Here is an 18,257-nt window from a genome sequence, read left to right on the forward strand (position 1 = left end):
ATAAAGAAAAGGAGATGATAGTGTCAAACAGGCAAAGACTGAACAACTGGGCCAGCACAACACACTGAGCTAATGGGAATCACTTAGCTACAGACTACCTTAAAGAAAATGGAGGTGGGGTGATATTTTGTGACTCTCAAAGTGCTTTGAAATCAATGAACAGCCCGTCAGGTTCTATGTCTAAAGTTGCATGTGATATTAAAAGGAATGTGATAACTGCCAATGAGAACAACTTTCGTATCGAATTTGTGTGGATTCCGTCCCATGTTGGAATCAGGTATCATGACCGTGCTGATAGACTGGTCAATGAGGCATGTAAGAAAGAAAATGTTGACCGTGACCTTGGCCTGTCCAATGCTGTAATTAAAACATTCAAGTCAGAATCATGAACTCTGATCTAGAAGAACTGAGAAATGCAGAGACCTGGCAGTTGTAGCATTAGTAAATATGACAAATTTTGTAACAAGAGGTACCGGTATGGCCAGCATAAGGACAGAACCAGACAATGTGATGTAGTCATGGCCAGAATTAGGCTAGGATACAGACACATCTGGCAAGTTAGTAACGCTGTATCCATACCGGAACACTCAGCATGTAAACTTTGTGATAAACCTTTAAAGCATACACTTGAACACTATATTATTGAATGTGACACTGTCTAAGACTTCAGGCCACCTGACTTATTGTAGCATGAACTATGTAATTACTTCATTGAATCAGGTATGCTTGAGGACATTCTTGCTGTTTATCCCAAATTTGCTAGCCCACACTGCTTAGTCTTCAATTAGAATATGACTCCAATGTATGTGATCCACTGACCTATATATACTGCTAATGAATATGATGTATTTCCTTCTTTGTGTACGAACCTCTGTCCTGCATGGCAGTGAACAGTGGCATTACCCACATGAATGTGACCTATATATAGTGTCAATGAATATGATGCATTCTTTGTGTACGAACCTCTGTCCTGCATGGCAGTGAACAGTGGCATTACCCACATGAATGTGACCTATATATAGTGTCAATGAATATGATGCATTCTTTGTGTACGAACCTCTGTCCTGCATGGCAGTGAACAGTGACATTACCCACATGAATGTGACCTCTATACATTTATAGTTGTTAATGAATATGATGTATTTCTTTGTGTATGAACCTCTGTCCTGCGTGGCAGTGAGAAGTGATACCACCCTCAGTGTCAAGACCTGACTGAATTACTCAGAATAGGCAAACTGTACTACAAGCTTTGCCAATAAATTTGTTAAACCAAACCTTCCTCTGCCCTCCCTCCCTCTACCCTCCCTTCCTCTACCCTATCTTCCTCCTACTTTCCTTCCCTTCCTTCCTTCCCTTCCTTCACTCACCCCTCTTCCTAGACACCTCCCCCCTCCCCCCTGTCACACACACACTATTCTCAACTCATTTCTTTCACCGCTTCTTCCCTCAACTGAATCTCCTCCCCCTCCTCTAAGCACCCCCTCCCTTACCTCCTCTAAGCACCCTCCCCTCTGTAAACAGCACCCTCCCTTTCAGGCACTTAATTTCTCCTCTAGCACCCCTTCTTACAGCACCTCCCTCCCTTTCAGGTACCTACACCTCTAAGCACCACCTCATCATAACCAGCCCAATGAAGGCCTGATGGTGGTTGGTGCGGTCCTCTGGTGGTGATTGTGGTGGGGGGGTGATGGTAGTTAGTTTAATGAATGGGGTAGTTATGTGTGTGTGTGTGTGTGTGTGTGTGTGTGTGTGTGTGTGTGTGTGTGTGTGTGTGTGTGTGTGTGTGTTTTGTGTGCATGTGTTTGTGTATATGAAATTGTATTTGCATGTGTAATAATAATAATAATAATAATAATAATAATAATAATAATAATAATAATAATAATAATAATAATAATAATAATAATAATAATAATAATAATAATTAACGGTTTATTGAAAGAGCATGGCAGCCGGAAGGGTGAAAATATACAGTTACATAATTGGGGAATGGGTTTCGATTTACAAATAATATACAAGTAACATAAGTGATACAAATATGATATATAATAACTAGGTGGGGAGAAGCTCAAACTACAGGGCATTTCAACATTGTGACAGTGCAAAAGGTAAGATTGACTGTGAGTGAACACACTGGTTGATTACAAGTTATTGATAATTTTTACAATGTTTGGGACTGGGTTGTTCTTATAGTGATGGGCTGGATGCGGTTGTGGTGTCGAACAGCAATTCGCGGACGAGGGATCGCTGGTGGTAGCAGGAGCCGATGTTGAGGATGGTGCAGAAGCTTCTCACTAAATATGCAGATGTGGGTACAATGAAAGACAAAAGTCGTGTCGTGAAATTTGGTGAAAACATTATGAAGAAGGGCTTAAACTTTTGATGCGCTCTGCCTTGCGGTTGGGATCATTCTAATCCCTCTAACTATCGCCCCATTGCCCTAACTTCATCCCTCTCTAAGATTTTCGAAACTATCTTGAAGTTCCAATTTCTCCATCACCTAGAACGCTCTTCTCTTTTGTCGGATCACCAGTATGGCTTTCGCCAGGTGAGATCTACTGGTGATCTGCTCTCCTACGTCACCCATCTTTGGTCATCCTCTCTTAGGGAATATGGGAAAACTTTTGTCGTGGCCCTCGACATCTCCAAAGCATTTGACAGGGTATGGCACAAGTTTTGCTTTCTAAACTTCCCTCTTTTGGTTTCTCTCCCCCACTTTGTTTTCTAATCTCTAGTTTCCTTGAGAACCGATCCATGGCAGTTGTTGTCAAGGGATCGATCTCTCGTTCTTTCTTTACCAGTAGTGGTGTCCCACAGGGTTCTGTTCTTTCACCCACTCTCTTCCTTCTTTTTATCAATGATTTACTTCACATTACAACTAATTCTATCCATTCTTCCGCTGATGATTCCACTCTTCACTCTTCTTCACATTTTCCCCTTCCTCCTAACTCTCAAACTAGATCTGTTTCTAGAGCTGATATTTTATCTATCAATGCGGATCAATGGGGAGGTAGAAACTTGGTTAAATTTAATAGCAATAAAACTCAATATTTACCAATTACACTTTCTGAATTCGATGATCTCCCACCAATTACATTTCAGGACTGTATCATTCTGCCAAATTCTGTAATAGATATGCTAGGCCTCACCATTCCCTCCAATATATCACATCCTCAACATAGCAAAAGCTGCCTCCCGAAAGTTGGGAATGCTGTACAGATGCCGTAGCTACTTCACTCCTGAGCAGTTGCTTCAAGTATGTAAGGGATTCATTCGTCCTAACTTGGAGTACTGCTCTCATATCTGGGGTGGCTCTTCTTCCGTCCAACTGTTAGATAAGGTAGAATCAAAGGCATTTTCGTCTTATTAACTCTCCTCCTTTAGTTGACAATCTCTCTTCCCCTTCTCTTTGCCGCAATGTTGCTTCACTCTCTCTCTTTTACAGGTACTTTAACGGGCAATGTTCGGTGGATTTGGCATCCTGTGTACCGCCGGCAAGGCAGTGGGCTCGTAACACACGTCTTGCCCGAGGTGCCCACCGTTTCTCTGTATTATAACCCGTTATAGTACCTCCTTCTTTCCTCACACAGCCAAACTGTGGAATGTTCTACCTTCTTCTGTGTTTCCATACTCATACAATCTGTCTCACTTTAAAAAGCTGGTTTTCCGGCATCTTCGTGATGTAGATTAATATAACCTTTTTCTTTTCTATTTTTAATTTCTTTCTAGTCTTAGTCTTCCGCCCCCTAGGCCCGCCCACCTGTGTTTGGGTGGGCTAATTCCCGTAAAAAAAAATACTAATAATGTTTCACGAGTTATATTTAATCTTCGGACAAAACCGTAACGAGACTTTTGTCTTTGGTTGTACATGTGTGTGTATGTGTGTGATGGAGGGAGACCTTTCAACACCTGCAACACCTGTTAGCACCTGCCATCACCTGTCAACACCTCCATCACCTGTCAACACCTCCATCACCTGTCATCACCCGTCAACACCTCCATCACCTGTCAACACCTCCATCACCTGTCATTACCTGTCAACACCTTCATCACCTGTCAACACCTCCATCACCTGTCAACACCTCCCCATCACCTGTCAACACCTGTCAACACCTGTCAACATAGCGTGACTCAGGGTAGTGACCGCCATTTTCTTAATTATTTGTAAACTCCCAGAATCAATAAGGGCCTCAGTACCTGCCATAAGGGCCTCAGTACTTGCCATAAGGGCCTCAGTACCTGCCATAAGGGCCTCACTACCTGCCATAAGGGCCTCACTACCTGCCATAAGGGCCTCACTACCTGCCATAAGGGCCTCACTACCTGCCATAAGGGCCTCACTACCTGCCATTGTTGACACTTTTATTGCCCTTAATACACACTTGAGTACGATGACACACTTGACACTGACACGAAGTTATACATTTATTAAAACACACTTGACGCTGATACACTTGAAACACATTATACTGACACACTTTATACTGATACACTTGACACTGACATACTTGACACGGATACACTTGACACTGATACACTTGAAACACATTATTCTGATACACTTTATACTGACACACTTCATACTGATACACTTGACGCTGATACACTTGACACTGATACACTTGACACTGACACACTTGACACTGATACACTTGAAACACATTATTCTGACACACTTTATACTGATACACTTGACACTGACACACTTCATACTGATACACTTGACGCTGGTGCACTTGACACTGACACACTTGAAACACATCATTCTGACACACTTAACTCGATAATAAAAATCATTTATTTACTAATTTTCGCTTCAAGAATCACTGGGGTTAATACAGTCTCCTTATAAATAATTACTGTGTATGTGTGTGTGTGTGTGTGTGTGTGTGTGTGTGTGTGTGTGTGTGTGTGTGTGTGTGTGTGTGTGTATACTATTAATTTCCAACTGTACCAAATTGTACTTAATAACAACTTTTTAAATAATTACTAAGAAAAATACAACTAACTTTAAAAATTATAATCACAATTGCAGTTAATTACTATACACACCATACACACAGTACCTAGACAAATATATCTAAATATATATACATTATTTATATACATTATTTATACAACTTTGCCTTCGTGTACCGTATATCTATGACGTCACTGAGGGAGGGAACAGAGTGAGGTCAAACCCATTATGGTACAGAGTTAACTTAATTGTAACGGCGATTTATTTTCTGAGTTTACCGAACTGTAAATTAAATTGTAAATGAACACACGCAAAGTAACTGTAATCTATTTTACTGTACGTGTAATTGTCTCATGCCTGGCTATACTGTGTGTGTGTGTGTGTGTGTGTGTGTGTGTGTGTGTGTGTGTGTGTGACAGTCGTTTATCCTACACACAGACACCTGGTTTACTTTAGTACTGGGGCCTATTAGTACTGGGGCCCATTAGTACTGGGGTCCATTAGTACTGGGGCCCATTAGTACTGGGGCCCATTAGTACTGGGGCCCATTAGTACTGGGGCCCATTAGTACTGGGGCCCATCAGTACTGGGGCCCATTAGTACTGGGGCCCGTTAGTACTGGGGCCCGTTAGTACTGGGGCCCATTAGTACTGGGGCCCATTAGTCCTGGGGCCCATTAGTCCTGGGGCCCATTAGTACTGGGACCCGTTAGTACTGGGGCCCGTTAGTACTGGGGCTCCACTCAAAGTACTGGGGCCCATTAGTACTGGGGCCCATCAGTACTGGGGCCCATTAGTACTGGGGCCCATCAGTACTGGGGCCCATTAGTACTGGGGCCCGTTAGTACTGGGGCCCATTAGTACTGGGGCCCATCAGTACTGGGGCCCATTAGTACTGGGGCCCATTAGTACTGGGGCCCGTTAGTACTGGGGCCCATTAGTACTGGGGCCCATTAGAACTGGGGCCCATTAGTACTGGGGCCCATCAGTACTGGGGCCCATTAGTACTGGGGCCCATCAGTACTGGGGCCCATTAGTACTGGGGCCCGTTAGTACTGGGGCCCATTAGTACTGGGGCCCATCAGTACTGGGGCCCATTAGTACTGGGGCCCATTAGTACTGGGGCCCGTTAGTACTGGGGCCCATTAGTACTGGGGCCCATTAGAACTGGGGCCCATTAGTACTGGGGCCCATCAGTACTGGGGCCCATTAGTACTGGGGCCCATCAGTACTGGGGCCCATTAGTACTGGGGCCCGTTAGTACTGGGGCCCATTAGTACTGGGGCCCATCAGTACTGGGGCCCATTAGTACTGGGGCCCATTAGTACTGGGGCCCGTTAGTACTGGGGCCCATTAGTACTGGGGCCCATTAGTACTGGGGCCCGTTAGTACTGGGGCCCGTTAGTACTTAAGCTAGTGCAGCGAGGAGCAGCAGTATTGATATCAACTCAATGGATAATATATCAGACAGCACCATGACCTGAGTCCACGGTTAATGTAAGGTTAGGTCAGGTTAATGGTAGGTCAGGTTAGGTGAAGTTTACGACAATTTAGGTTAGGTTAGGTAAGATTAGGTTAGGTCAAGTCAAATTAGGTTAGGTTAGCTTAAAGTTAGGTTAGGTTAGTTTAGGTTAGGTTAGCTTAAAGTTAGGTTAGGTCAGGTTAGGTCAGGTTAAGTTAGGTCAGGTCAGGTCAGGTCAGGTCAGGTTAGGTTAGGTTAGGTTAGGTCAGGTCAGGTCAGGTCAGGTTAGGTCAGGTTAGGTCAGGTCAGGTTAGGTTAGGTCAGGTTAGGTCAGGTCAGGTCAGGTTAGGTCAGGTTAGGTCAGGTCAGGCTAGGTTAGGTTAGGTCAGGTCAGGTTAGGTCAGGTCAGGTTATGTTAGGTTAGGTTAGGTCAGGTTAGGTTAGGTTAGGTTAGGTTAGGTTAGGGTACAGATTAATAGTAATAATATCTCTGGATCTAAGATTATTGACGTATTTTATCCCCATGACTGACAACAATGTACTGAACACACCACGACCAGGAGGCACTGGGGCCCAGTTCTACAAGGCCCTGGGTTCTACTAGGCCCCAGTTCTACTAGGCCCTGGGATCTACTAGGCCCCAGTTCTACTAGGTCCTGGGTTCTAATAGGTCCCAGTTCTAATAAGCCCAGGGTTTACTAGGCCTCAGTCCTATTAGGCCCCAGTTCTAATAGGCCCCGTATTTAACAGGGGCTAACTAGTTCTGAGACCAATTAGCACTGGGGCCCACTAGCACCAAAATCTACGATCACTGGGCCCCATTACAGTGCCATTAACAGCCACAATAATACGTGTATATAATGTAGAGAGTTCTTGGGTTATTTACTCAATACAGGAAGCTACGTGCAGTCGTTCACACGCGACGTTGACAACAATACACGCAACGCACGCAAGAGAGAGAGAGAGAGAGAGAGAGAGAGAGAGAGAGAGAGAGGAGGAGAGAGAGAGGAGAGAGAGAGAGAGTAGGAGAAGAAATGGTGGTGAGAAGAGGAGGGAGAAGGGACAAGAGGGGTAGAACGAAAAGGGGGGGAGGAGAAGTGGAGAGGTGGAAAGAAAGAGAAGTGAGAAGAAGAAGAGAGGGAGGAGGAGAAGTGGAAGTGAGAAGAGGAGGAAGGGCAAGAAGAGGAAGAAGTGGGGGGATTGGAAGACGGGAAGTGAGAAGAGGAGAAGGGGCAAGAAGGAAGAAGTGGGGATAGGAAGTGCAGGAGGAGGCCATGGAAGTGAGAAGAGATAAAGGCAAGAAGAGGAAGAAGTGGGGGATAGGAGGAGGAGGAAGGAAGAAGTTAAAGTGACAAGAAGAAGAAGAGTAGTAGTACCACCTGTTGCACTTTCTCCCCCAAAGTGAGGTGCCCCCTGTATTATTCAGTGTGCTACGGAATGCTGCTGGTGACGCCCCCTCCCCCACACACTTACTCTTCACACTCACGCACGCAATATTTCTCACGCACGCAACACACGGTAATGATTCCCCAAAATTTGTCACATTGCACGCAGCATACGACACACCCAACACCTCACAATGGCCATAAAGTATGAGACACATGACGCACGCAAAACATGTCGCACGCAAAACATGTCGCACGCAAAACATGTCGCACGCAACACTGACCGCTGACACTGCCATATTTCGTCATAATGCCAGATGCTGAGCTAATGACCTTGTTTAGTTATAACCACCACCACTACCACCACAATTACCACCAACCACCACCACCATCCGCTACCACCACCAACGCTACGCTACCACCACCAACGCTACCACCACCAACGGCTACCACCACCAACGCTACCACCACCAACGCCCTCCACCACCACCACACCCACCACACCAACGCACCACCGCTACCACCACCAACCACCACCACCAACGCTACCACCACCATAACGCTACCACCACCAACGCTACCACCACCAACGGCCACACCAACGCTACCACCACCACCACCACCACCGCAACGCTACCACCAACGCTACCACCACCCAACCCTCACCAACGCTGCACCACACCAACGTACCACCAACGCTACCACCACCACCTACCACCACCATCGCTACACCAACGCTACCACCACCAACGCTACCACCACCAACGCTACCACCACCAACGACGCTACCACCACCACCACACCACCAACGCTCACGCTACCACCACCATCGCTACCACCACCAACGCACGCACCACCACCACCAACGACGCACCATCGCTACCACCACCAACGCTACCACCACCAGCCACGCTACCAACGCTACCACCAACGCCACGCTACCACCACGCCAACGCTACGCTACCACCACCAACGCTACCACTACCAACGCTACCACCACCAACGCTACCACCACCAACGCTACCACCACCAACGCTACCAACGCCAACGCTACCACCACCAACGCTACCACTACCAACGCTACCACCACCATCGCTACCACCACACCATGCTACCACCACCAACGCTACCACCAACGCTACCACCACCAACGCTACCACTACCACCACCAACGCTACCACCACCAACGCCAACGCTGCCACCACCAACGCTACCACTACGCTACCACCACCAACGCGCTACGCTCAACGCTACCACCACCAACGCTACCACCACCAACGCTACCACCACCACCATCACCACACCACCAACGCACCACCACCACCACCACCACCACCACCAACGCTACCACCACCATCGCTACTAACACCACCAACGCTACCACCACCAACGCGCTACCACCACCAACGCTACCACCACCAACGCTACCACTACCAACGCTACCACCACCATCGCTACCACCACCATCGCTACCACCCACCAACGCTACCACCAACGCTACCAACCACCACCACCTCAACGCACCACCACCACGCACCACCACCAACGCTACCACTACCAACGCTACCACCACCAACGCTACCACCTACCACCACCACCACCTACCCCACCACCACCACGCTACCACCACCATCGCTACCACGCTACCACCACACCACCAACGCTACCACCACCAACGCTACCACCACCACCACCAACGCTACCAACGCTACCACCACCTAACGCTACCAATTCACTAACGCTACCACCACACTAACGCTACACTGAACAACGCTACCACCACCACCACCAAACACCAACGCTACCACCACTCAACGCTACCACCACCAACGCTACCACCACCTAACCACACCAACGCTACCACCCGCCACGAACGCTACACCGCTACGCTACCACCACCAACGCTACCAACGCACCACCTACGCACCACCAACGCTACTAACCACCCAACGCTACCACCACCACCCTGCCACCACCACCAACGCTACCACCACCAACGCTACCACCACCAACGCTACCACCACCAACCACCACCACCACCACCAATTAATGCTACCACCACCGACACCACTACTATCACCACTACCACCACCAACGCTACCACCACTTCAACGCTACCACACCACCAACGCTACCACCACCAACGCTACCACCACCATCGCCACCACCACCATCGCTACCACCACCAACGCTACCACCACCAACGCTACCACCACCAACGCTACCACCACCAACGCTACCACCACCAACGCTACCACCACCAACGTACCACCACCAACGCTACCACCACCAACGCTACCACCACTAACGCTACCACCACCAACGCTACTACCAGCTCACCCCCACCACCAACGCTACCACCACCAACGCTACCAATTACACCAACGCTACCACCACTAACGCTACCACCAATAACGCTACCACCACCAACGCTGGCCTTCACTACCAACGCTACCACACCAACGCTACCAATTACCAACGCTACCACCACCAACGCTACCACCACTAACGCTACCACCACCAACGCTACCACCACCATCGCCACACCACCAACGCTACCACACTACCGTCAACGCTACCACACCAACGCTACCACCACCAACGCTACCACCACCAACGCTACCACCACCAACGCTACCACCACTAACGCTACCACCACCAACCACCACCACCATCGCTACCACCACCACTTACCACCACCGACACCATTAATATCACCATCACCACCACAAGTGAAGAAATAAGCAAAGGAAGCTACTTCTTATCAGTTTCACAGAAGAAATTTGCCATGAAATTCCAGAGGTGGAACTGATATTTAAGGAAAGGAAGAAGAGAAATTAAAGAATATCACTATCAGAAAAGAGGATGGTCTTAAGAAGATAAATAAACTAAAGAAAAAAAAAATCCCTCAGGGCCGGATGAAATTTTTTCCCCGAGTCTTGAAAGAGTGTAGAACAGATTAGCGGACCCTCTTAAACTTATTTACAAAATCATTAGACACCGGAGTTGTGCCAGACTTGTGGAAACAGGCAAATGTAGTACCCATATTCAAAAGGAGACAGAGCATCAGCGTCAAATTACCGGCCGATCAGTTTGACGTCAGTAGTGGGAATTTCTTGAATCAATTATAGCAGATAGCATCCGATCGCATCTAGAGAAAAGCAAATTAATCTACGACTCTCAACATGGGTTTACAAAGGAAAAATCTTGTCTAACAAATCTAGCTGACATTTTTAGAAAGTCTTCGAGGTAGTAGATAATGACGAAAAATTACGATGTTATTTACTTAGACTTTAGCAAAGCATTTGACAGAGTACCGCATCAGAGGCTTCTGAGAAAAATTAAGGCTCATGGTATCGAGGGAAAGTTTTAAATTGATAAAATCATGGCTCACCGATAGAACGCAGAGGGTCAGCGTAGATGGTGTTAACTGAGTGGGGCCGTAACCAGTGGGGTTCCCCAGGGTCAGTACTTGGCCCACTGTTGTTCATAATCTACATAAAACGATCTAGATACTGGGATCAGCAGTGACATAAGCAAGTTTGGGGATGACACCAAAATAGGGCGGCAAATTAATTCAGGGCAGGATGCAAATGCATTACAGGAGGATCTAAATAAACTGCAGGGGTGGTCTGAAAAAATGGCAAATGAAATTCAACACCAGCAAGTGCAGCGTACTTAATATTGGAAGAACAAATACTTATAATGTATACAGCCTTTAACAACATCAACCTAGAGAAGTCGACTTGTGAAAGAGACCTAGGGTACTTGTAAGCCCGGACCTACGGCCTAGAAAACAGTGCATTAATGTTCGAAATAAGGCAAACAGAGTATTGGGTTTTATATCTAGAAGTGTAAGTAACAAGAGTGCAGAGGTCTTATTGCAACTATATCTTGCGTTAGTCGACCGCACCTCGATTATGCGGTTCAGTTCTGGTGTCCCTATTATAGAATGGATATAAATTCACCAGAGTCGGTGCAGCGAAGAATGACAAAAATGATTCCGGGACTTAGAAACCTTCCATATCAAGATAGGTTAACTTGCATTCCTAGAAAGACGAAGAGTGCGGGAGATATGATAGAAGTATTTAAGTGGGTGAAAGGAATCAATAAAGGTGATATAGATAAAGTTCTTATAATATCCGAGCAGGATAGGACTCGGAGCAACGGATTCAAGTTGATAAGTTTAGGTTTAGGAGGGAGATAGGAAGAAACTGGTTCACAAATAGGGTGGTGGACGAGTGGAACAAGCTAGCAACTTGTAGTAAGTGCTGGAACTCTGGAAAGTTTCAAAGGAGGCTAGATAGCATGGATGATAGAGAGTGGTAGTAATTCTCGACAGGGAGCTGCCATGCACAGGCCAACCGGCCTATTGCAGACTCCTTATTTTCTTATGTTCTTATGTTCTAACTACCACCATCACCACCACTACTGTCACCACCACTACCGCACCACTACCACATCACCACCACTACTACCACCACCACCACTATCACCACTGCCACCACCACCACCACCGCCACTACCACCACCACCACTACATCACCACCGCCAACACTACCACCACCACTACTATCACCACCACTACACCACCACCACCACTATCACCACTGCCACCACCACCACCACCGCCACTACTACCACCACCACCACTATCACCACTGCCACCACCGCCATCACTACCACCACCACTACTATCACCACCGCCAACACCTACCACCACCACCACCTTCCCGGGTCAGATGTTATAGAGCGTCACCAGCTCCCTCCCTCACCGCAGGATGACCTCGGGGCGGTAGGTTCACGCCCATACTAGGTGAGGTTCACGCCCACATCAGGCAGGCAGGTTCACGCCCACATTAGGCAGGTTCACGCCCACATTAGGCAGGTTCACACCCACACTAGGAGGGTCACGCCCACACTAGAGTAGGTTCACGCCCACATTAGGCAGGTTCACGCCCACACTAGGCAGGTTCACGCCCACATTGACTCGGTTCTCCTCGTGGTTCTTGAGTTGAGTTGAGGTGAGTCAATTTTAGTGTTTCTTAACTTTAAACTGCATCTGGTCACCTGAAGATCAACCACCCAAGCTTATGTCATCTGAAAATCAACCACCCAAGCTTATGTCATCTGAAGATCAACCACCCAAGCTTATGTCATCTGAAGATCAACCACCCAAGCTTATGTCACCTGAAGATCAACCACCAAGCTTATGTCATCTGAAGATCAACCACCAAGCTTATGTCATCTGAAGATCAACCACCCGCTTATGTCACCTGAAGATCAACCACCCGCTTATGTCACCTGAAGATCAACCACCCAAGCTTATGTCATTCGAAGATCAACCACCAAGCTTATGTCATCTGAAGATCAACCACCCAAGCTTATGTCACCTGAAGATCAACCACCCAAGCTTATGTCACCTGAAGATCAACCACCCGCTTATGTCACCTGAAGATCAACCACCCAGCTTATGTCACCTGAAGATCAACCACCTCATCTAATTTACCCAGGTAGCATTAGGGTGGGTATAATTTTCAGGTGGTACCAAAGTGGCGGGGTTGGGGGATGGGATGGATGGAGGGAAGGGGGGTGGGTGGAGGGGGTTAATATTCAGGTGAATCCTAAAATCTTTACCAGGATAAAAACATCAAGAGTGAAACACATTATACCTGTTGTTGTTATTGTCTCGTGTGTGTGTGTGTGTGTGTGTGTGTGTGTGTGTGTGTGTGTAAGGACGTCCTGGTGAGAGTCCGCTGTGGCTGCTTAACACTCAGGTAAACAGGGACGACTCTAGTGATGAGGGCGCAGGGGCGTGACATGGGTGTGTTGTGGGGCGTGACATGGGTGTGTTGTGGGGCGACGTGGGTGTGTTGTGGGGCACATGGGTGTGTTGTGGGCGGGACATGGGTGTGTTGTGGGCGGGACATGGGTGTGTTGTGGGCGGGACATGGGTGTGTTGTGGGGCGGGACATGGGTGTGTTGTGGGCGGGACATGGTGTGTTGGGGCGGGACATGGGTGTGTTGTGGGCGGGACATGGGTGTGTTGTGGGGCGGGACATGGGTGTGTTGTGGGCGGGACGTGGGTGTGTTGTGAGGCGGGACATGGGTGTGTTGTGGTGTGTGTGTGTGTGGTTAAATGGACTGGTATCCCTATATGTGGTGCCTGGGTGTCAGATGGGACAGAGAGATAACACCAGCTGAGTCACTGCTCCCAACCCAACCTAACCTAACCTAACCTAACCTAACCTAACCTAACCTAACTCATACAATACGTAAAACAAACATCATTCCAGAATAAACATTTTATACGTACGACCAACTTAACAAAACATATAACACGTGGACCTATCCGAGGTGTGTCACGCAGGTCGACAATAAGGGTCATTGAGTACTGCGTGATAAGGGCACCGATTCGAGTCCACCAGGTATGTCCAATTTATTCCTATGTCTTGGGAGAGCCACGCAGGTAAATAACGAAATGGGTCTATCCTTATGTTACCATGGTTATGTCCTTCATCCCTGTGTGTTGTCATGGTTACCTCCCTCCATCCCTGTGTTGTCATGGTTACCTCCTTCATCCATACCCTCCTCCCCATAATGGCATCAAGATGAGCCTCGTACACATGACGCCAGCCATCACTGACCTCACTGTCTTAATGAGTATAATAAGTCGTGTGGGAGCGTGCAGTTGTGGGACCCGGATGAGTTGTTGGTGCATCGCGACGCTTACCATTATACCTGCCTAACTCAGCGACCTCCATCCTCCTCCTCCTCCTCCTCTTCTCTTAGTCTTCCTCCACCTCCTCTTTTCCCCTCCTCCTCTTCTTCCTCCATCTGTCTCTTCCTCCCTCTATACCTACCTCCATCCTTAAACTATAAACAAATCTAAATGATATTTTTCCATCACGTCAAAATTCAATTACTGTATCGACGACCATTTCAGGTACACACAACAAAAAAAATAAAATAATATACAGTATGTAAAAAATATCACCTTGGCTAGCAGGAATTTACGACCGATATTTTGGTGTTGTAAAAACAAGACGTCGTTATGAGAGTTTTTAGTTTTTTTTGGTCGGACTGAAGTATAATGGCTGGTAATTTTGATCAGTAATGATATGCGCAGGAAATGGCGATTGCATTTGGTCTGCCAATGACAGTCATTTGGTCTATTAAACACTATGGAGACGAAAAATCGATTCCCAGCAGACATTGTTGAAGTTATGCATTACGTACATGACCTGTGGGACCTGTGGGGATGGGGGAGGGGGGAGTGGGGGAGTAGGGAAGGGTGGTTAGTGAGGGAGGAGGATGGAAGGGGAAGAAGGAAGTAGGAGGGAGGGGTGAGAGGAAGGGGAAGGGGGAAAAGGGGAGGAAGTGGGGGGGGGACCTCATGACACACACCACCATGATCGTTACCAGAGGAGGAAACAGAGAGTCAATAATAACATACATCATAAAGAGAGGAGAGAGAACAAAAAAATTAGAGAAGAAGAAGAAAGAGGAGGGAGGAGGAGGAAGACCCATGTGGTGAGGAGGTCATAAAATAGATAGGTAATAGCTCCACGCCACGTTAAACTCAGGTCATGAACTGGAGAGCAGCAAGAACCTTTATTTTTATGTGGTCTAAGATGATCAGGTGAGAGTTGTGTTGTATATAAGTCGGGTGTCACTTCACTGTCGTAACACTGTGCCCGCGGCTACGAGGTGCGGCGGCGGGGCTGTAAGGTGTGGCGGGGCTGTAAGGTGCAGCGGGGCTGTAAGGTGCAGCGGGGCTGTAGGTGCAGCGGGGCTGTAAGGTGCGGTTGGGGCTGTAGGTGCGGCGGGGCTGTAAGGTGGCTGGGGCTGTAAGGTGGCGGGGCTGTAAGGTGTGGCTGGGGCTGTAAGGTGTGGCTGGGGCTGTAAGGTGCGGTGGGGCTGTAAGGTGGCGGGGCTGTAAGGTGTGGCGGGGCTGTAGGTGCAGCTGGGGCTGTAAAGTGGGCTGGGGCTGTAGGTGGTGGGGCTGTAAGGTGTGGCGGGGCTGTAAGGTGCGGCGGGCTGTAGGTGCGGCAGGGCTGTAAGGTGCAGTGGGGCTGTAAGGTGTGTGGGGCTGTAAGGTGCGGTGGGCTGTAGGTGTGGCTGGGGCTGTAGGTGCGGCGGGGCTGTAAGGTGCGGTGGGGCTGTAAGGTGCGGTGGGCTGTAGGTGCGGCTGGGGCTGTAGGTGCAGTGGGGCTGTAAGGTGGCTGGGGCTGTAAGGTGCGCGGGCTGTAAGGTGCGGCTGGGGCTGTAAGGTGCAGCTGGGGCTGTAAGGTGCAGCTGGGGCTGTAAGGTGCGGGGCTGTAGGTGCGGTGGGGCTGAAAGGTGCGGCTGGGCTGTAAGGTGCGGCTGGGGCTGTAAGGTGCGGCTGGGGCTGTAGGTGCGGCGGGGCTGTAAGGTGCAGCGGGCTGTAAGGTGGGGCTGGGGCTGTGGGTGCGGCGGGCTGTGGGCAGTGGGGCTGTAAGGTGCAGCTGGGCTGAAGGTGCGGCTGGGGCTAAGGTGCAGCGGGGCTGTGGCAGTGCGGCGGGGCTGTAAGGTGCGGTGGGGCTGTAAGGTGCGGTTGGGGCTAAAGGTGGCTGGGTCTGTAAGGTGCGGTGGGCTGTAGCGCGGCGGGGCTGTAAGGTGTGGCTGGGGCTGTAGGTGTGGCTGGGGCTGTAAGGTGCAGTGGGGCTGTAGGTGCGGTGGGGCTGTAAGGTGTGCGGCTGGGGTCGTAATGTGCGGAAGGGGTGTGGTAGGTGCGCTGGGGCTGTAGGTGCTGCATGGGCTGTAGGTGGGCTGGGGCTGTAGGTGCGGTGGGGCTGTATGGTGCGGTGGGGCTGTAGGTGCAGCAGGGCTGTAGGTGTGGCTGGGTCTGTAGGTGCGGCAGGGCTGTAGGTGCAGCTGGGGCTGTATGCTATTGGGGCTGTAAGGTGTGGTTGGGCTGTAAAGTGGGCTGAGGCTGTAAGGTAGCCAGGCTGTAAGGTGTGGCTGGGCTGTAAGGTGTGGGCTGGGGCTGCAAGGTGCGGCGGGGCTGTAGTGCAGCGGGGCTGTAAGGTGCAGCGGGGCTGTAAGAGGTGGCTGGGGCTGTAAGGTGTGGCTGGGGCTGTGGGTGCAGCGGGCTGTAGGGTGGGGCTGGGGCTGTAAGGTGCGGCGGGGCTGTAGGTGCAGCAGGAGCGTGCGGCAGGGCTGTGGAGTGGCAGGGCTGTAAGGTGGCAGGGCTGTAAGGTGCGGCGGGGCTGTAAGGTGCGGCAGGGCTGTAAGGTGCGGCGGGGCTGTAAGGTGTGGCTGGGCTGTGGGTGGCTGGGGGCTGTGGGTGCAGCAGGGCTGTGGGCAGTGGCGGGCTGTGGGTGGGGCTGGGGCTTGTAAGGTGCAGCGGGCTGTAGGTGTGCGGGCTAGTGCGGCGGGGCTGTAGGTGTGGCGCTGTAGGTGCGGCAGGGCTGTAAGGTGCAGCGGGGCTGTAGGGCGGCAGGGCTGTAGGTGCAGCAGGGCTGTGGGTGTGTGGGGCTGTAAGGTGCGGCGGGGCTGTGGGTGCAAAGTGGCGGGGCTGTGGGTGCAGTGGGGGCTGTAGGTGCAGCAGGGGGCTGTAGGGTGCAGCGGGGCTGTAGGTGCGGCGGGCTGTGGGTGCAGGCGGGGCTGTAAGGTGCGGTGGGGCTGTAAGGTGGGGCTGGGGCTGTAAGGTGCGGCAGGGCTGTAGGTGCGGCAGGGCTGTAGGTGCGGCGGGCTGTAAGGTGTGGCTGGGGCTGTGAAGTGCAGCGGGCTGTAAGGTGCAGCAGGGGTTGCTGCGGTGGGGGCTGTAAGGTGGTGGGGGCTGTAAGGTGCGGCGGGGCTGTAAGGTGTGGCGCTGTAAGGTGTGGCGGGCTGTGGCAGCAGCGGGCTGTGGGTGCGGCGGGCTGTAGGTGCAGCGGGGCTGTGGTGCGGCGGGCTGTAAGGTGGCTGGGGCTGCAAGGCGGCGGCTGTAAGGTGCAGCTGGGGCTGTAAGGTGGCTGGGGCTGTAGGGTGGCTGGGGCTGTAAGGTGTGGCTGGGCTGTGAGGTGCAGCGAGGCTGTTAGGTGCGGCTGGGGCTGTAAGGTGCAGCAGGGCTGTAAGGTGCAGCAGGGCTGTAAGGTGTGGCGGGCTGTGTGGGTGCAGCAGGGCTGTAAGGTGCGGCGGGGCTGTAGGTGGGAGCTGGGCTGTGGGTCTGGCTGGGGCTGTAAGGTGCAGCGGGGCTGTTTGGCAGTGGCGGGCTGTGAGGTGCGGCAGGGCTGTAGGTGTGTGGCAGGGCTGTAGGTGGGGCTGGGGCTGTAAGGTGGGGCGGGGCTGTAAGGCGCGGGGCTGTAAGGTGCAGCGGGGCTGTAAGGTGGGGCTGGGCTGCTATGGTGGGGCTGGGGCTGTAAGTTCTGGCTGGGGCTGTAGGTGCGGCATGGGCTGTAAGGTGCAGCAGGGCTGTAAGGTGCGGCAGGGCTGTGGCAGGGGCTG

General features: G+C 50.5%; 1 protein-coding gene across 1 annotated transcript; it reads right to left on the minus strand.

Annotated features, from left to right (window-relative positions):
* Positions 1-15,482: 15,482 nt before the first annotated feature.
* LOC121864175 (extensin-like) lies at positions 15,483-17,863 on the minus strand (the record flags this gene model as incomplete). The annotated part of the gene is made up of 1 exon (XM_042363174.1): positions 15,483-17,863. A coding segment is annotated over one exon (2,381 nt), but the record flags the coding sequence as incomplete, so codon positions are not given.
* Between the last annotated feature and the right edge of the window lie 394 nt (positions 17,864-18,257).

The sequence above is a fragment of the Homarus americanus genome, unplaced genomic scaffold, assembly GCF_018991925.1.
Source record: "Homarus americanus isolate GMGI-L3 unplaced genomic scaffold, GMGI_Hamer_2.0 scaffold22783, whole genome shotgun sequence".
Classification (NCBI taxonomy): domain Eukaryota; kingdom Metazoa; phylum Arthropoda; class Malacostraca; order Decapoda; family Nephropidae; genus Homarus; species Homarus americanus.